This window comes from Rhineura floridana, chromosome 1, assembly GCF_030035675.1.
Source record: "Rhineura floridana isolate rRhiFlo1 chromosome 1, rRhiFlo1.hap2, whole genome shotgun sequence".
Classification (NCBI taxonomy): domain Eukaryota; kingdom Metazoa; phylum Chordata; class Lepidosauria; order Squamata; family Rhineuridae; genus Rhineura; species Rhineura floridana.
In genome coordinates, this window is record NC_084480.1 from 47,805,782 (window position 1) to 47,826,717 (window position 20,936).

Here is a 20,936-nt window from a genome sequence, read left to right on the forward strand (position 1 = left end):
AGAGAAAAAAGTCCAAAAGGGCTCTGGGTTTTTTTCTTCTCTTTTTAGACTTTGAACTCTCTATTCTCTCTAACTGTTTTGTGTATCGCCATGAAAATTGAGAGGGTTGTTAAGCAAGTGTTTCTGAGATCAGGTCTATAAATTTTGTAAGGTTTTGTTTTGAAATGAGCTTATGGGAAGCATCAGAATGGCATGCGGGTATTTTCAATTTAACATTGCAGAATGTGAAAAATCCCCGCTGGCTATAGTATACAGCCACTCTCGTGGCTGTATAATAAACAGTCCAAAACATACCTAAAAAGTTGCAGTATATGCAATAGCAGGATGTGCACTGCATAGTGTCTTAGCATTTATATATGTGTGTGTAGCTACATTGTGCACTTAAGACAAAATGCATCTATTCCCCATTCTGAGATTTAACTTCTAAAAATATTAAGGGAGCTAAACCCTGAAGAATGACAACGCAAGTACCTCAATTAACATTTTAACATTTTTGCATATGTGCCAACTGCAGAAAAGGATCTGAGGTTACATCAAAAGCTACTGGGACAAATAAACAATGACAGCTCTTCCTTTAGCAGCAGTTACTCTATAACTAATCAGAACACAGAGGTCCTTTATAAGGGAGAGAACAAAAGAAAAATGTAATCTTTATAAGAGCAAAGTCAGAGTGTAATGTAGTGCACTAGGTAAAAATCAACAGAAGCCAAATCGGGGAGTATTACCTAGTGGCAGAAAACATCTTTAATAATTTTACCTATAGGCAAAGTTCTATCGTACCCTGCTCACTTTGTAACATTTTAGTCAATCCTATTAAGATGTTATAACTACTTATACCTGGTTGTTTGTTTTCTTAACGGGCCAACACAGTTACCTCAAATGTTTCTCTTATTTTGTATTTTGTCAGATTCTTATAGCACTTCCTAGCAAAGCTCTCAACTCAGTTTTTGAAAAGTCTAATATCATAAACAACAGATTTATAAAACAAGATTTGAAAATATTAACAGTTTCAGGTTGATTGTTTCAAGCTCTGGATAGGGAGAAGAATACAATGTACAGATCAAATTATTACATTAGACGAGAAAAGAGTGTGTAAAATCACAGGGTATTGCTGCAGCAGGAAATGGTAACTTTACTGGTCTTGAGATGTTTGGAGTACATAGGACAACTAAGCACACTTTGATTTTACAGTTCAGCATTTTCAGTATCCAGATGTTAAAAAATAAATGATAGGCATTGGATACTTATGTTTCTCATCTCCAGTGATACTATGGGAACCAAGAGTTGTACAAGACACTTAAACACATATTATCTTGCCCACCAAATATTAACAGAAAATGCTGGAAGATTACATTTTCCCAGCAGCATCTGCACAGGTATCTACAGTGCATTCCTGGTGTGGGAAGTACTCATGCAAAAAAAGACCAAACAAGAAGCCATGGATGGCACATACATCCCGCTTTGGTATAAACCTTCCAATACAACAAATGGAAAGGGATACAAATATAAAATGTCATGTTACCAGTGCATTTTTGGAGCACCCAATTTTTTTCCAAGTAGCATGCAAATTTATAACAATAACAAAATTAACACAATTTTATAAGGGAGCATGTAGGTATAGAAGAAAAAGGGAGTAAACTGAGATGGAAAGAGAGTTGAAGGCAGTAAATAGCTTACATATGCAGACACCAACAGCAATAAGGTTGACAATGTTTAATATTGAATCAATCAGCTCACCGTTCTAATGGCTAAATCTTTGATGAAGTTCATCACAGCTTCTCTTTCTGGGGGGATTCTGTACTGACCATTAGGTTTATTTTTATTACTGCACATTTTTGCTAACATCATATTTGGAGCAATACCTAAATAAAAAAACAAACATCAAACAAATACAAAACACCAATCTGCAGCTTCTGTTCCTGGTTTTAGATATACAGTTATGATACTGTATATGTAGCAAACAAAATAATTTTTATTTTATTTTAATTTATTTTCAAAGATATAAACCCATCCTAACAAACTTGACTATAATAGGTCCTATGGAATTTCTTAGAAGAAAAAGAGTACAGTTTCCTTCCTTTAACTTCCCTGATTATTGGTTAGAACCAATAAGGGGGCCTGGTCTAGCTTTCTGTACTTTTTCATATCATATCCTAAGCAACCTCCCACGACACTAGTCATTTCCACCAACTACAGACAGTATGTGGATAGAAATCAAACTAATGGATGAGCTTCTTTTTCACTGTGTGTGTGTGTGTGTGCGCGTGCATGCACGAGCACTATCTTCTAAGTCTGAATATCTCTTTGTTCTGCCACAGCAATACCAGGTGTTAGCTATGAGAAGTACTTAATGGCAATCTTCTCTGCTGTCAACATAAAGTCCCTGGCCTGAAACCTCCCTTCTCCCATGCCAGCAAAACAAAAGAATATAAGAGAAACTGGATAGAGAACAAACTTATGCGGAAGGTATGTTTAAAGACAACTGTAATTACCCTATACCGATATTCAAATTCTCTGTGTAATAGGTGATGGGGATCAACTTTATCAAGGCAAGGAACACAGGAAGTTGCCTTATACCGAGTAAACCATGGTCCATCTAGCGCAGGATTGTCTTCTCTGACTGGCAGTAGCTCTTCAGGATGTCAGACAGGAGTCTTCCCAGCACTACCTGGTGATGCCAAGGATTGATTCTGGGAGGTTTAGCATGCAAAGCATCTATTCTACCTTTGAGCTATGGCCTTTCCCAACTAGTGTGCCTCCAGATGTTGCTGGACCACAACTCCCATCAGCCTCAGCCAGCAGTGCCAATGGTCAGGAAAGATGGGAATTGTGGTCCAACAACATCTGGTGGCCCACTAGTTGGGAAACGCTGGCCTAGGCACATGGCTGTATAATGGTGCAATTGCTACAATGCCATCAGGGAGGGGGCTGGACTGAGCTTTTATTTTTTTTAAAGTAAGTCTCTAGCCCTCCTTCAAGGAAAGTTATAAAGAAAAATGTGCAGACAACTTTCTATGTGATTTCTGAGAGAAGGCAACCTGGCTTCTTCTGCTTTTCAGTGTCTTTAGCCAATGAGAGAAATCATATGTGTATTCACAACTGAGTTGTTTGAACAGCAGGCTACAGGAATCCCGTGGGTCCTAAAGAATTGCTGTTTTCCACTTTTTAGTGCACTTTCATTTCCTGCTTCTGTCTCATTTTCTAGTCCTTGGAATCTCTGTAGTTTGCCCTTCCTTGCTTCATAGCAACCAGGACGCATATTTCATGTGGTGGGTTTGTCTGAGATCAGTATTTCTACAAATTCTGCTACACATTATGTGGAGGTGGATGTTAAAGAACAGTACCTCCCCCCAAATGGCAAATGCAAAATGTGAAAACATTGCACAGAGGCTTAGACATGACCAGACACACATTAGGAAATCACTGTATAGTTAACTTACAGTACAGTGGGAGCAGTTTTTCTTTTTACTGAGCAATTAGGATACATACTGACTGTATGCTTTTTTTACCAGTTTACCTGTCAAATAGTAAATAGTGAAATAAGGACCTAAGATAACTTCTTTTAAGAATTAATGCCCTAGGCACACTAACCTGGGGGTAAGTTCAAGTGAACACATCAGACTTTCACATCTAAACCACTCAATAACCATGCTAGATTAAGATTGGTTGAAGCCTTGGAGCTAATTAGCAAAGAGAAGGGGACCAACCCCCCATGTCCCTTCATAGTAAAATGATTCATCATTTTGATTAAATGAAGCACTAAGTCCCCCTTTCCAGTAATTTTACAGCTTCATTATTTATATAGGAGTAGCCATTAGGTGTTTTGGAGCACAGTGTCATCAGTATACTGATAACATACAGCTCTGCTTCTCTGTAACATCTGAATCAGAAGCAAGTATGTAGCTTGGGGGTACTCTTGGATACATCTTTGTCATTAGAGGCCCAAGAGACCTTGGTGGCTAGGAGTGCCTTTTACCAGCATCATCTGAAACGCCAGCTACGGCCGTAACTGGATCGGGATAACTTGGCCACTACAGTTCATGCATTGTTAAACTTGAAAGTGGATTACTGCAAAGTGCTCTATGTGCGGCAGCCCTTGGGCCTGGTCTGGAAGCTCCGATTAGTGCAGAATGCACTGGCTAGACTGCTGATGGGGGCAGACAGCCAACAGCATGTGAACACCTCTGCCAAAACATCTGCACTGGCTGCCCTTATGCTACTGGGCCAGGGCCAGATTCAAGGTTCCTGTGCAAAGCTCTGAACAACTTGGATCCGGATACCTTAAGGGCTGCCTAAGCCCTTACATCCCAGCCTGATCACTGAGATCATCCTGAGGGACAGCTGCCAGATGTTGCCCATGTTACAGAGGCCCAAATGGCTTCAACTGAAAGTCAGGCATTTAGTGTCACTGGTCACATGCTATGGAACACTCTTCTAGCAAAGATTCACCAGGCATCCTCAGTTTTGACTTCCACACATCTTTTGACTTTTTATGCCATCAGGCCTATGCAGTTGATTAACATTTTCTAGAGTAGCCTGTCATTTTATGATTATTTGGCATTGCTCTTAAAGCTTTTTAGAAAATGTTGTTTTGCAAAAGGGGATATATAAATACTTATAAAAATAAATATATTCACCATGGGAGGTAGGTTAGGCTGAGAGTTAGTGACTGGTCCAAGACAGAAAGTGAGCAAAAACAACGAGTTAAGTAAGTCTAAGATGTGAAACTCCACATGCTCAGAATATTTTCTTTTTGTTTATCGAGGTTGGCAAAAATTTTGTGTGTGATTTGCTGACAGTTGTGAAACTGCACATGCTCAGAGTATTTTTTGTAGTCCATGAAAACTTATCTGCCTATATTATATTTTTGTAAGCATCACACTAACCATGACTGCCTCTGTGCAGGCATGACACTTACAGGTGAGGCAGGCACGGCGGAGCCGTAGCAAGCCCGTGCGCCAAAGCCCAGAGCAGCGGCAGGCTTGTGCAACCTCACCAGGTGGGTGGGAGGCCGACCAGGGGAGAGAAGGTCTGGCACCCCTTGGAGTGGGGGAAAGAAGGGGGGAGTTCTGGTATCCCCTGGGGTGGGGGACAGAAGGGGGAAGGGAGCTCTGGCGCCCCCTGGGGTGATGGTGGGAAGAAGGGGATGCTCTGGCGCCCCCTGGGGTGGTGGGGAATAGAAGGGAGAGGGGAACCCTGACACCCCCTGGGTGGGGAAAGAAGAATGGGTGGAGAACTGTGGCGACACCTGAGGAGTACAGGGAGAGAAGTGGGCTTTGATGACTTGGGGGGAAGGGCAGTTGGTGATGGTAGACAGGGTGGGCGAGCAAAGTGAGCAGGGGCAGAGCCCCTAGCACCATAATAAATTTGTAAGTCTTTATTAAAATACCACCTTATTTCATGCATTCCATTTTGAGAGAATTTTGGGGACTGCACCAAGGCCTCCTACCATCTTAATCTGCACTTGTCTAGGCATGAGGTGAACAGAGTCCGTATCTCTGTTTATCAGTTGCTGAAGCATGTGTGCCATTACAGAGTAGACCAAGTTTAATGGCAAGGCTTCCATGATATTGATTAAAGCCTGAAGATTTCAGGAAATGCATTTCTTGAGGTTAAGTACATGACTCAGATATAGCGGTTTTAGCAAGTCATTGTATTTATGCCAATTAATTTTTTTGCAAACAGAACTTGTGCATTTCTTCACATAACAGGAATGTTGTGAATCCACTTTTCAGCTCTGAGATGCACAGCAGAAGTATTCTGGAACTTTAAATACTGCTAATAATATAAATATATTTACCAGCACTAGCAGTAAGCCTTGTTTTTTGTTCAATCCTAAAGCGAATTTCCTTTACAACTTCCTCGGCTGATATTCCAAAGACAACTGGTTTTATTTGAGTTGTTGATGGCTTTTCTTCTAAATGCAGCAGAGAAGAGTCAATAGTCTTCTTATACATCAGAGTATCATAATCAAACAAGATTGGTGAACAGGCATGTGCATCTTCACTCAATTTTGGTTCATCAGGTGTTGTTATATTCTGTTTGCCTCATAATACAAATGGTAAGACACTATCAGAATTCTATATACAAAACTAGCTAATTTGCAAACTCCCTTACACAGTTGAACCAAAAGTAAATCCCACCTTTCTATTCACTCCATTTTCAAAGTTCTTAAATATTTTTTAAAATAGCACCCAGGATTCTTATTCTTATTACCACCAACTCCTCTAAGGCTAGGTAAACTGTAAGTCAGGTGTGGGGAACCTTTGGCCCTCTAGATGATGCTGAACTACAACTCCCATCAGCCCCAGCAAGCATGGCCAATGGCCAGGGATGACAGAATTTGTAGTACAGTAACATCTGGAGAGCCAAAGGTTCCCCATATCTGTCATAAATCATCTTAGAGCCAAAACAAAGGATGTTTTTAATGTGTTCTATATTTAGATGAGCAACAACAAAACATGGCACTGAATGAAAGTGTAAATTTATATAAATAATATTTCTTCAGATTTAAAAAAAACCCTACAACATTTGCTTCTTATATGGTGTTATTCAGTTTCAGTTAAGGTTCTCAATTCAAAACGGCATTCATTCCATACCTACTTATCAAAAAGCACCATCATTATTTTCCATAGTAAGCCATTAAGGTGGCTCACAAAAGCATCAGAAAAGTTTACATAATTAAACACATCAATTTATTTTGTCCAGTGTACGATTTGGTAGAAAATTGTTTCAAGGACTGGTTGAGCTCCTGCTCATCAGCTACTGAATGATGAGAACTGAACTGTGCTATTGGGCAACATGATACGTTGTGTATAGTTGGGTCAGCCTGGTAATCTAACGATTTCCAGCTTGGCCAATGCTCACCAGCATGGGCAAGAATGCAGTGAAGAAATCAGCTATCCTGAACAAAGTCAACCACTAGTAATTCCCTTCAATGAAATAAATGAGGCCTCTCACATTCAGGAGATCATCAAGAATCGACTTGGAATTCCAGACTGTGACATGAGACTGTTGATCTATCACTAACTACTTGTCCTTGCCTGATTTTAATAAGAAGTCTACAGGGCACAGTGGGGCTAGACAGTTGCAGCAACGTGAAGAGCTGCAAGTGACCAAATTGCTCCAGTGAAGTCTGCAACTGGACTGAAGCCTTGCATTCCTTTAGGGCTGGATCACTACTCCCAGACTCTGCTCTTTCTTTGAGAAGTGTAAGATCTGAAAGGGACAGGTCTCTGGCCTGGAATGTAACACTCCTCATGCTCAGACGATTTCCTCCAGGTTTTTTGCCTGTGCTGATGGGCCAAAACGGGGATGTGCAGGATCCCTGGAGTGGAGGGCGATGTTTCCTCAGAAATGGAGGCTCCAAGAGTACGGACTCTGGAAGTCTGATTCAGGGAGCCATGACTCAAGGGTCCCTGATTCACCATGCTCAGGCCTGGCCATGATTCTGGGGTTTGGATGAGTTTCCAGCATCTTTGCCTCTGGTGCTGCTGATCTGATGAATTTGGCCAGGCCCTCCTCATATGAATTAGTCAGAGCCCAGGCAGCTTGTCTGAGTGGAGGTCCTGGCACTTCTATTTATTTATTTGATTTATATCCTGCCCTTCCTCCCAGTTCATAGCCCACTTCTATGCAGTGTTCACTTAAGTGCCAACACTGTTTTTAAAAATTGACACTTAGCCACTGTGAGACTTGTTGGCAAACAATTGTTCTTTTAAAAATGGCTGCAACTCCATCCTTCCAGAAACATTAATTCCACTAAATTTAATTAAAATTGAAATATTAAAAAGAAAACTGTACTGGTCATTTCCAAAAGCGTTTCAACTAAATTGCTCCGAGATAAGCATTACAGGCAAGCAGCTAATAATTACAAGTAATATTTTGCAACATAATTTCCTAGCGTTGTTGTTGTTGTTATGTGCCTCCAAGTCGACTGCGACTTATGGCGACCCTATGAATCAGCGACCTCCAAGAGCATCTGTCACGAACCACCCTGTTCAGATCTTCTAAGTTCAGGTCTGTGGCTTCCTTTATGGAATCAATCCATCTCTTGTTTGGCCTTCCTCTTTTTCTACTCCCTTCTGTTTTTCCCAGCATTCTTGTATTTTCTAGTGAATCATGTCTTCTCATTATGTGTCCAGCGTATGATAACCTCAATTTCATCTGAATCTAGCTTGGACATCTGGCATTTCTTGCTCCAAATATGGTAAGAGCCTTAGGAGGTCACAAAGCAAGGTAAAATGTTCTTTTGGTCTGGAAGTTCCAGATAATTGCTTACCATTTAAAGCAAAGTTGCATGTTTTTATGAAATGCCTTATTTTGTCTTCATGCCAGTTCTTTCTTTCTTCCAAGTAGTCAGTTATGTTCAAGTAGGCTTCATCAAGGCCCATGGGCATAAAGTGAGGATCATATTCAGCAAGTATGTCCCTAACCTTGATAAATATAAATACAAAATACAAAGTTGTGCTGCTGTAGCAAAAAATAAACAAAAAAGCCTTTGAAGTACCATGCAGCCAGTCAATACCAACACTATAGCATTCATTCTTTTAAAAATCCATTATGATTGATCGATACTAGAGTAATTTTGTCATAAATAATTTATTGACATTGTAAATTTGTACTGCACCTGGTTCTCAGTTAAAGCAACTGTATACACTAAAGCAACTGTATACATTAGAAACAAATCCAAGCTCTTTACTCAAATGTGTGAAAATAATTATATTACAGTGTGTGAACCTCATCTCAATATGAGATTTATACAACGACATAATGAAATTCACATTACAATGGCATGGCAGTGCAAAGCATTTCCAGAGTCAATGGACAGAGTTTTATGGCTTAGATAATTCAAATATTTTATTTAACCTAAGAAATATTTATCATTTGACAGAACTGTATTTTATTTTTCCTTTTGTATTGCACACCTTCTTTATACAATACAGTACTGTTATAATTTAGAATTAGAGCTTATTATTAAGGGCAAATTTTAGTCAATTAGTATATTCTGCTAAAGTTACATAATGATATAAAGTCAGTTATCATCATACAGTCTTTCAGAAACATTTACAAATATTTACTGAAGAAATTATTGTCAATTTTATTTACTGCAGAAATTATTCATCAATGCCTATACATGAGTAAAGGTAAAGGTGTCCCCGCACTTAGTGCGAGTCGTTTCCGACTCTTAGGGTGACGTCTTGCGACGTTTACTAGGCAGACCATATATATGGGGTGGGATTGCCAGTTCCGTCCCTGGCCTTTCTTTACCCCCCAGCATATGCCGGGTACTCATTTTACCGACCACGGATGGATGGAAGGCTGAGTGGACCTCGACCCCTTTTACCGGAGATTCGACTTCCTCCTTCCGTTGGAATTGAACTCCGGCCGTGAGCAGAGCTTCGGCTGCGTTACCGCTGCTTACCACTTTGCACCACGGAGGGTCTTATACATGAGTATCAGGGTAGAAACACAGTCACTGTTCTGCCAGTTCCAGTGTGTCTCTTCTGAAGAAGGGGCATATGATGCTACTCAAACCCCACCCCCTTTTACTGTAAAACCTGGTGGGAGCAGTTTGAGTGCATTTAAAAAAAATCTGCTTCTAAGAGATTTCACTATTGATCGATGTGGAAACACTTTGATTTGGAGACTAGTGTGTTTACAGCCTCAGTTCTGTTATTATGTTTGAAGACGGATGCCAAATCAAGCTTGCTGAATTTAATGAAATCATTGTATATTGTTAAAGTTTTATTAGTAAAAACTGATATTCTGCAGTACTTCCCCATGAAGTTAAAATGTTCATGTATAGATTCAAATAACTTATATTAACTAAATACATGCACTGAATCTCTGTGCCATTCATGTTCTATTAGTTTCTCTCTATTAAATTCCATGGTGCTAGATAATTCAGGACCTTGGAACTGATTTCTTTTTTTTTTACAGTTGGGCTTGGCAGCAGACAAACTGAATTCCATGTCTTTCATTAAGGAGCAATTAATTTACTTCTACTACAAATCCATTTTCAGAGAGAAGATATAAACGTTTGATTAACAGCAGTTGCAATGATGGTCAGTGACATGGCTACAGCCAATGAGGTGAAGTAAAAATGGTTTTGTGGCCATAGCAAGGAGAAAAACATGCAAAAATGATTTCAAGACATGGAATATAGTGGCTTTTAAGAAATGTCAGGGCAGCAGATACCTGTTGACTACTGCTGTCTGCAAAGTCAGAAACTCATTTTCTTTAAATTAAAAGAAATAAAATGGTTTTCCTCACTTGAATTTAAAGATGGAATAGGGGCATGTTAAATAAGCACCCATTTCTCCTCAAGCAGGTTTCTTTATGTTGACAAAGAAGAATGCTAATCTCAAATAAGGATGCTGTTCAATACAACTGATTGTTAGGTTTAACTGAGAAGATAGAACCAGCCTTTAAGATAAGGAAGTTTGTTAGAAGGAATTGATACAATCATAAAAATAAACCTCACTTTCCCCTCCTCCCTAGAAAACTAATCTGTTTATTATATAATAAAGCCATTTTTAACACTATACTTTATTCAGAATCAAACTAACTTAATAAAATATCAAGTTTAACAACAAGCACTTGCAATTCAAGGAACACTTGATAAATTAAAATCATTAAATTTATGTGCATTCTGCTATGGAAAGACATTACTCACCTCTTTACTTACTTCTTCATATTTCTTAAAGTTTAATGGCACTATAGTAAGATGTGGACAGAGTTTCTTGGCAATAAACCCAGGCATGGCTGCACGTACCCCAAATCTTCTAGCATGATAATTTGAGGTGGACTTAAAAAGACAAAGACATACTTTAAAATCATGCAATAAAGCCATTTTAAATGGGCTGTATATTGAGGCCACAACACAATACCTAAATAAAGCATATTTAAGTCCCATTAAATATGGGACCTCAACTACCAGTTAAGTATGCAAATTGGGCCCTATTTTATTTATTTATTTAATTTCTATCCTGCCCTTCCTCCCAAAAGAGCCTAGGGTGGCAAACATAAACAAAACAATTTAAAAAGAAGAAAAGCATACTAAAACTGTTAATAACATATGACACATGAACATACCTGGGCAAATGTAGAATCATCAAAATAAGGACAAAAGCAAAGAAAAAGAAAATGGCCAAAGTACCTAACATGGAGATCTAACTAAGCATTTTTATAAAAACTCAGTCAGTATCTTAGGATTTGTTATAGATGAGTCTGACTCTAGAAATGCAGTAATTCTAATCATTGCTTTAACATGAGCTCAGAGGAGATATGTGTACCTATGGAAATGGACTGCCTTCAAGTCGATCCTGACTTATGGTGACCCTATGAACAGGGTTTTCATAAGCGGTATTCAGAAGGGGTTTACCATTGCCTTCCTCTGAGGCTGAGAGGCACTGATTGGCCCAAGGTCACCCAGTGAACTTCATGGCTGTGTGGGGATTCAAACCCTGGTCTCCCAGGTTGTACTCCAACACCTTAACCACTGCACCACACTGGCTCTCAGTGTACCTATATATACCAATATTTTGAGCCAGTATGATGTAGGGCAGGGGTAGGAAACTTCAGGCCTGGGCACCAACTACAGGCCTCTCTATCTCACTCTTAGCATTCTCCTCAGACCATACTTCTTACAGGCCCTCCAGGGTTTTTGCCTGGTTGGAATGTATCCTTGAACTCTAATAGTGTTTCTTGCTTGTCTGGATAGAGAGGAGAATTTGAGTGTGTGCAGAAAGTAGCCTACTGTGTAAAGGTAAATATTTGATGCTCTGCCTACTTTTGCTTCTGGCTCTACCCATTACTGGCATGTGACCTTCAGCAGGCTGTCCAGAAGGGACTGCAGTCCTCAGGCTGAAAAAGGTTCCCAACCCCTTGTGTAGTGGTTAGATATTTTTCTAGGACTGGGTAGACCAAGGTTTAAATCTCTACCCAGACATTAATCTCAGTGGATGACCTCTGGGCTGAGGTCATAAAGGTCTTGCCTAACATGCTTCACAGGGCTGTTTGGGAATAAAATGCAACAAGGGAGAGGGCCTTCTCAGTGGTGGCCCCCAAATTATGGAATGATCTTTCTGACGAGGTACACCTGGCGCCAACACTGTTATCCTTTCGGCGCCAGGTCAAGACTTTCCTCTTTTCCCAGGCATTTTACTGTTTTTAAATTGTTTTTAATGTTTCTTTAAATTGTGTTTTTAAATTGTTTTTTGTGTTTTAAAATTTGTATATCTGTTTTTATTGTTTTTAATTGCTGTAAACCACCCAGAGAGCTTTGGCTATGGGGCGGTATATAAATGTAATAAATAAATAAATAAATAAATAAATAAACAAGCAAACATAGTACTCTTCTCTGAGCTAACTGATGAGCTTGAATCTCTCCTTAACACATGTTTAGAAATAAGCTACTTGAGAACATCTAGGGATTTTTTTTAGTCTTCCACCTTACCAGCATACTCATTGATCCCACTGCTATGGGTTTGTCTCTCAATTCAGGATTGTCTCTTATTTCTACAGCTGCGTAAAAGGCATCCATGTCAATGTGTACAATAGTACAGCTAAGATCACGACTCTGATCCAGTTTCATTGCAAGCTTATCCATCTGTGAATTAATAAATATATACAGCTATATAAAGACAGAGCAGGTGCCCTGTTGCATACTGTGATTCTCAGCAATACAGCGCTTTAAAAGAAAGTTGTTATATTGATCGGGATGAGACAGAGGATAAAATAGAGCTTCTTTATTTAATAATTCTTAAACAGTAAAACATCTGAGCTTGTTCTGTGCTAGGCCTCACCCAGCACACACAACACTGACTAACATCAGTAACTACATCAGTCTAGCTCCCTAGGGTGTGCAATACCCTCTAAAGAAAGTTAACTTTTTCTTTGCTGTGCATCTAACCTAAAGACACATTTCACTACAAAAGTAACATAACATACAGAGATGAACAGAAACCATATTTCTGGTGATCTTGCTGTGCAGAAAAACAATTATCTAATTTGGCCAAGACTATAAAAATAGCTTTGGCACTTTAGAGGTTAACTATTATAGAACTGCTTCACATAAAAACAAGCAGCATAAAGACAGATTGGGCCTTGCTAAATGATTTCCTCCATGCTATTTCAAAGCATTCAGTTTGCAGTGATGTGGAATAAACTACATCACAGCATCTAATTAATTTCCCAAATCATTGAGGCTCTTCCTATGAAGCAACCACCATGTGGCCTCTATGCTAATTTTTGTTTGTTTGTTGTAGCATGGGAAAATGGTACACACACATACAATAACTGCAGTACTAACACTGCACTCTGTGTTTGGGGGGGAAAGAGCTCAGAATTACTCTTATGAAGCTCTAATATAAATGTTGACTAGTTGCTATTGAGCTGTTACTGGCAACATGTGCTCTGGCATGCCATGTAATTTATGAAAAGCAAAAGTCCAAGGGCATCTAACATCTTATTCTCCTTCAACTCACCCTCCGCAAACAAAACACTACTATCAGGACAAAGAGCAGTAGGGACCCATGCAAGGGCCTTTTGCTACCATGGAGTTTGGGTGATGGGAAGTTTTATACATAAATCTAATTATTAATAATATAGAACATATGTTTTAAAATAAACAATGTAGATACAAGCATAAGATAGATCCTGAATATAATTGCAGACCCTTAATTGCTTTTGAAGTAAGGAGGAACAATAATAGAAATTTTAAATTCTCTTGCAGTTTTTCTATTGTTTTCCCTTTTGAAGTGACAAATTGTTATATTAAATCCAATTCTGAAGTGTGCACTATACAATAAATAAAGTTAAAGAATCTGAATTTTATTCTGCATTTTCTGCATCTAAACTATTGATATTTACAGATTTTCTCCCCAGCCAGCCAATTGAGGTTTCTAGAAAGGTATGCCCTCCCCCCAAAGAATGGGAATTCAACAACAATAGCTTCTGAGAGCGTTAAAGCTGAAGGTCAGCCAACCCAGAAAAACCAGTTGAGGCACTCCAGAGATACGCACATTAAGTATGGGCAAGGAAGCAAGAAGCAAACTGGCTTTTGTTTATTTAAGTGGTAAATGTTCTGTCAAAAGTTATCTTAACTGCATGTTTATATATGAGGCGGATATCGTTGGCTGCCTGAAAAATGCTCCCCACCCCCCAGATTAAACTAAATTAATCAAGTTTATACATAACTGGGATGGACCAGGAAAAATCCTTCTACCTATCCCAAGACAAGTTGGATATTACCTGTAATTGTGCTTTCATAAGCTGTTGATCAGTTATTTTATTTTTTAGTTTCAGCATTTTTTCAATTCTCTCATTAACTTGTTGATCTTTCTTAAGCTCATTGTCATAAAATTTAGAACCCTACAAAAGAGATTAAAATGATTTATTATCCATTATTTGCCTTATTCACTCTAGGGTAGACTGATATAATTATGAGCGTTAAAAACACATTTTAAAAATTTACTCAGTTGCAAGATTTGTTACACCAACTTTTAGAATGGCATACATCACAGCACTTAGCAACAAATGAAGGTGGCAGTAAAGTCATTGAATAAGAATTACATGAAGATACACAAAGCAACAACAGAAGATGCTGCTAGAATATTAATTTACACACAAAAATCATTTGCATGATGATGCATTATTTTATAAGCCACTGCGAGAAAGACAGGGTAAAATGTTATAAATAAATATTGCAGTAGACTAGCACAATGCTACCAAACACAAAATTTCACAGGCTGTGAAAAATTACAGCTGTGTTACATGCAGATATGCACCAATATTCAAGATTTGCATAGATGGTTGCAATTTTTAAAAGCAATTATTTATTTGGCATGTCACATTGATTCAAAATGGGGCAAATTATAATTTATAATTTATAAAGCACCTAGAATTTGCTAAGCGCTGCACAGAAAGTAAAAGATGATACAGTCCCTGCCTGCAAACTTACAACCTAACACAACAAAAAGAACAATGGATGAGGGAAACAGTTTTTTAAAGCAACACAACAGTACTTATACATTTTAATTGTGTAAAAGTCAGTTTTTACTTTTCATGATTAGCACAGATATTTAGGATATTACTGACTTACAACATATTCTCCCTGTATCAGCAAAGTGATATGTCCTCAAACAGATTTCCATTTCACCTAAATAGGGGTGGAGGAGGGATGGATAGGAGTGAACCTAAATTTGCAGAAAAACAGTATATTCATATGTGGAGTGAGACAGAGTGATGCCCTTTCCAAACCAGCACCAGTTGCTGTTTGCACATAGGGAGGAGCTTCTTACTGCTAAAGAACATCCTTGACAACAGTGGGCATTGTACTTGCACAAGCCCACAGCTGGCAGGGCTAGAAGCATCATTTGCTGAAAGCAACTGCTTACTGTCCTTCTGTATTTGTCCTCCAGGAGTATAAGAATTGGCCGCAGAGGACAGAAGCGCTATGGGGCATGTTCCCTGAGCCCAATTACAATCTCCAGGGATCACCCGCTTCCCTGGCTCTTCTACTGGGTACACCACATTATTTTAATGTAGCATACTTGCCTTCTGCACTGAACAATGAAGTCATGCTGGTAAAACCCTACACTATTTATTGAATGCAATCAATACCTGTGAATAGTTAAAGCATTTGTGAGAGCTTATACAAACAAACCTTGGAAGCTTCCATTATGATTTTGTTGATCTTCTCCTTATCCAGGCCTTGCATTCCAGCTTTGTTATCATTGAGGCCCATTCTAAGCAGAAGTCCCTCTCTGGAAGAAGCATTACCTTCACTTGCATTTTCCATTGCACAACCAAGTGAGCAGTTTCTCAGTTCTTGCCCTGAAAAAGACAAACGCATAATTTTCCTAAGTGTACTACTGACACGATTACAACATCATAATGTTATAGGAAAGGGGTTAGGGAACTTTTTACTGTGGTCCCTAGTCCCTCCTCTGCTCTTACTGCATTTTCAGCAGCACTACCAGGGCTCTATAGTACAGCCCTCTCTTCCCCACTGCTCAGCTGTGGTGAGCAGATATTAACATCTAGAGACAGCAGCCTGGCTCCAAAAAATTGGGGGGTGTAAAATGGTGATTACTGCTGTTTTATGAATGCGCCATAATTTATTCAGTACTATAATGGTTAGATTTATTTACTTACTTATTTATTTATTTATTTTATTTGTATCCCGCCCTTCCTCCCAGCAGGAGCCCAGGGTGGCAAACAAAGCACTAAAACACTTTAAAACATCATAAAAACAGATCCTAAAATACATTAAAACAAAACAGCATTAAAAACATTTAAAAAAACCAACCTTAAAAAAGGGTTAAAAACATTACCAAAAAACATATTAAACAATTCTGACACAGGTGCAGACTGGGATAGGTCTCAACTGAAAAGACCTGTTGAAAGAGGAAAGTCTTCAAAAGGCACCGAAAAGATAGCAGAGATGGCGCCTGCCTAATATTCAAAGGGAGGGAATTCCATAGGGTTAGGTGCCACCACACTAAAGGTCCATTTCCTATATTGTGCAGAACGAACCTCCTGATAAGATGGTATCTGCAGGTGGCCCTCACCTGCAGAGAGCAGTGATCGACTGGGTATATAAGGGGTAAGACGGTCTTTCAGGTATCCAGGTCCCAACCTGTATAGGGCTTTGTACGCCAAAACTAGAACCTTGAATTTGGCCCAGTAGCAAATGGGTAGCTAGTGCAATTCTTTCAGCAGCGGAGTGACATGTTAGCGATACCCTGCTCCAGTGAGCAGTCTCGCCGCCGCATTTTGCACCAGCTGCAGGTTCCTGACCAACATCAAGGGCAGCCCCACATAGAGCACATTACAGTAATCCAGCCTAGAGGTTACCAGTGCATGGACAACAGTGGTCAGGCTATCCCAGTCCAGAAACGGCCAAAGCTGGTAAAAGGAACTCCTAGCCACTGAGGTCACCTGGGCCTCTAGAGACAAAGATGGATCCAGGAGCACCCCCAGACTACGGACCTGCTCTTTCAGAGGGAGTACAACCCCATCCAAAGCAGGCAACTAACCAATTATCTGAACTCGGGAACCACCAACACACAGCGCCTCTGTCTTGCTAGGATTCAGACTCAGTTTATTGGCCCTCATCCAGCCCACCACCAAGTCCAGGCAGCGGTCCAGGGCTGGCACGGCCTCTCCCGATTCAGATGTTACCGAGAAATAGTGCTTGGTATCGTCAGTGTACTGCTGACACCTCGCCCCAAAGCTCCTGATGACTGATCCCAAGGGCTTCATATAGTTGTTGAACAGCATGGGGGACAAGATGGTACCCTGCGGCACCCCACAGCACAGCTGCCAGGGGGCCGAAAGACAGTCACCCAATGCTATTCTCTGAGAACGACCGTGGAGATAGGATTGGAACCACTGTAAAACAGTGCCTCCAATACCCATCTCACCAAGTCGGCCCAGAAGGATACCATGGTCAATGGTATCAAAAGCTGCTGAGAGATCAAGTAAAAACAACAGGATCGCACTCCCCGTGTCCTTCTCCCAATAAAGGTCATCCATCAGGGTGACCAAGGCCGATTCAGTCCCATAACCATGCCTGAACCCAGACTGGGATGGCTCAAGATAATCTGTTTCATCCAAGAGTACTTGCAGTTGCTGCGCCACAACCCTCTCAACCACCTTTCCTAAGAAGGGGGTATTTGCAACAGGTCGGTAATTGTCACAAACCAATGGTCCAGGGTGGACTTTTTCAGGAGTGGTCACCACCGCTTTCAAGGTGGCTGGGACCACTCCCTCTTGCAATGATGCATTGACCACACCCTGGATCCACTCGGTCAGACCCTATAGCAATTATCATCATTATCATTGCATAGTTATAATCTTCCCTTCAACACAAAGGTTTCCAGGGCGGTACACAAAACATTCAATAAAATATAACACACCAGTTATAAAAACCATACAACTAATAAACACCATAAAATGGCAGTACTAGCAGTAAAACAAACCAGTTCTTAAATCAGCAATCTTCATAGGCCTGATTTGTACAAGTAGAACATCTTTGGATTTAGTTTCCTTTTTATCACACAATGTTTTAGCACACCCCTACTTTTTTAGCTCTTCCATCATCAGATAAGCACTTGCAGTCAATGTGCAAAGGTTAAAAAGATTAACAAAAAGAAACAGTATTGTTTTAGCGTTTTTAAAAAAGAATACTCTGTAAATAAGTTTCTACATTTTCAAGAAAAGTTCTTATTGCAGATATAACAAATCAGCAGCAGCAATGTACCCCATCACATCCTTCAGGTGCTGTTAACATTTTCCTTTTATAATATAAATATCTGTATTTCGTAACATTATAGCTTTCCTTTACTTTCTGAATGTATCTTACACCTTTGAAACCACATCCCATAGGAGCATATGAAGTAGGTGATTCTGATAAATATAGCACATTAGGAAGAACAAGTCAACTGCGTTGGAAGATTTTCCCTACATGCATTTTCAATCTGCTAAATTTCCATAGTAACAACAAAGAGCAGAAACATATTTTGCATGCTACCAAAAATGGTAAAATTACATTATGATTACATTGTTTATTAACAACTTTAATACTAGTCTATCCTACCAAATTCTTTATTTTGTTAAATTTTATTTCTTTGATTTATTATTATTTGGAGTACTATAATCTGGACATCTAATTTTTTTCTACAGAAATATTGTTAAGATTGATTAAAGTAGATTTTAGTGAAATATCAAAGCTTGATTCAGCAAAAGTCATTCTGTAAAGCTGGCTTAAGGACCATCAAACCACCTGCACCCTCTCTGTGCTCCAAAATGCAAGAATCCAAGAGACGCACATGCCTGTGTCCACTCATATAATCCATCTGGACTGTCAGGCGGATTCTTTCCAGTCACTAGAACTTTGAAATTTAGAAGAGCCCTGGTTGAACAAAGGATTTTTGTCATTTTCAACCTGCTGTTTGCTAGAATAGGAATACTGACAAGATGAATGGTGTGATTAACTTGCATGTGCTCAAGAGCTTAGGATACTTGGTTTGCCTTAGGCTTTTTCAGATGAATGCCTAAAATTACAGCATAGTTGTAGCCTTTGTTTACAGGGCTAGCAGTGACAGCAGCGTAAACATCTTATGCAAAGCTTGTAGCACACAACTTAATATTTTTAATCATATCCATGAACTAGTAAAGCTGAAATACTAGCTTCAGTTTCCCTCAAATGATCAGAACATTTCTTGGCTGTAGTTCAGATTGATAATTTGATAATATTAATCTAGGCCACCAGCTGGTATAGCATAGTGGGGATGACAGCCTGGCTGGGAGTCCAGTGTCTGTGAGTTCAAATTCCCACTTGTGTCTCCTGGGTGTAAAGGGCCAGCTAAAGATCACCGCCACAGTGAGCAGCTCAGGGGTTATGTGCCAGCCACCTGTGCAGCCCTGGGCAAGCTGCATAGTCCCAAGAAGCCCAATTGTGCCCCAGCTGGCAGTTGTGGACAAGGAAGGGGCTGGCTTGTGCAACTGTGGCAAGCTGAGCAGGCCCTAGCCAGCTGGGGAGGACTAGCTTCAGAGGGAGGCAATAGTAAACCCCCTCTGAATACCGCTTATCATTCATAGGGTAGCCATAAATCGGGATTGACTTGAAGGCAGTCCATTTCCAATCTAGGCCAGCATTTTTCAATTATGACATATGATTTTGGTTCCAATACAGCTGACAACAGCTTGAATATAAATCCTTTAGGCTCACCAAAACAACAACAATAATGCAGATTAAGATACCGTTTGGCTGGCATACAAATGTAGATATACTCTTAGCTTGAAGCTAAAGAGAAAACAAGGCTTGAAGCTAAGGAGAAAACAAGGCTTAAAATGTTCTAGGAATAAGATTATGTGAAAGCATTATCAAACAGAGCAACTGTAATTTATGAGACAATGAAAAGTGCCAGAATGTAACAAAGATTTTTCATTTATTTTCTAAATGACACTAGCATCCACAATGGCCATGACCTGTATAACTCTTCTCCTTACTTAAACTATAAAAGTATCAAAAAGTATCTGCACGGGTTGAATTTGTCAAGCCATGGGATTGAAAGCTCCTTGCCACAGTGCAACTGAGCTACTCCAATCCAGGCAGTAGCTTTCTGCCATAGAAATTACCAAAGAGTTTATTTTATCCCAGTTACTTTAATGGGAACTATTTGTCCTTACTGTAAAAAAAACAAAGCCTTGATGACAGAGATACTGGGTGATAGCAGAGAATTAAAGAGGGAGGGATGTAATATACTTGATCTTCCTGGCAGTCATAATTTCAGGTAACTATCATGTATATGATGGGGGGGGAACCAGAAACAGATCCCTAAGTGCACAGCTACAAGATGAACAATTATTTGTAATTTGCTCAGTAATTGTCAAGGGTATAACTGTAAAACAGACCTGTAATTAGCTTCATACCCAGGGCAATATTGTAAATTACTATTACTGTGGGAAACACACCTTTGCTTTCAGTACCAAACAAGCCAAGCATAGAAGTAATACACTTCTATGTGCATATATAAACCCCCATGCCTCATGTATACACTTCTGGGAAACTTAGCCCAATCAAACAGTGCAGGGATATCTCTGCCATTCAAGCACCTTTTCTTAACTTATTAAAAAAATAAAAAACAAATTGACATGATCAGAAGCTATTTAATCTTCTCTACTCCCTATACTGGAAAACTTCTGCAACAGCCATTCCTCGCCCAACTATAAAGCTCTTGATCATCCCCCATTGCAGTTATCAAGCTGGGCCCATGCGTGTCACAGTAGTGCTAAAGGGAAAATTGTTCCCACTGTACTTCATTTGTACAGTCACAGAAGGCTTTATATTTTTTTAAAAAAAATCTTAGCAACTTAAATTACATTAATTTACATTAGAAAGGTGAATTTAATAGTCAGGTTAG

The 20,936-nt window shown here is 39.5% G+C and overlaps 1 protein-coding gene across 5 annotated transcripts in view; it reads right to left on the bottom strand.

Annotated features, from left to right (window-relative positions):
* Positions 1-20,936, bottom strand: part of POLK (DNA polymerase kappa) — a 44,793-nt gene that overhangs the window by 16,862 nt on the left and 6,995 nt on the right. For 3 of the 5 annotated variants that reach the window (XM_061620498.1, XM_061620490.1, XM_061620486.1), the window contains exons 2-8: positions 15,671-15,840; positions 14,257-14,376; positions 12,461-12,613; positions 10,679-10,810; positions 8,282-8,435; positions 5,801-6,046; positions 1,738-1,862 (exon numbers count right to left, since the gene is read on the bottom strand). In XM_061620498.1, the coding sequence (XP_061476482.1) occupies positions 1,738-1,862; positions 5,801-6,046; positions 8,282-8,435; positions 10,679-10,810; positions 12,461-12,613; positions 14,257-14,376; positions 15,671-15,805 (1,065 nt within the window). In that variant the 5' untranslated portion in view covers positions 15,806-15,840. The remainder of the gene's footprint in view (positions 1-1,737; positions 1,863-5,800; positions 6,047-8,281; positions 8,436-10,678; positions 10,811-12,460; positions 12,614-14,256; positions 14,377-15,670; positions 15,841-20,936) is intronic. The other 2 variants (XM_061620516.1, XM_061620507.1) reach the window with 2 other exon arrangements.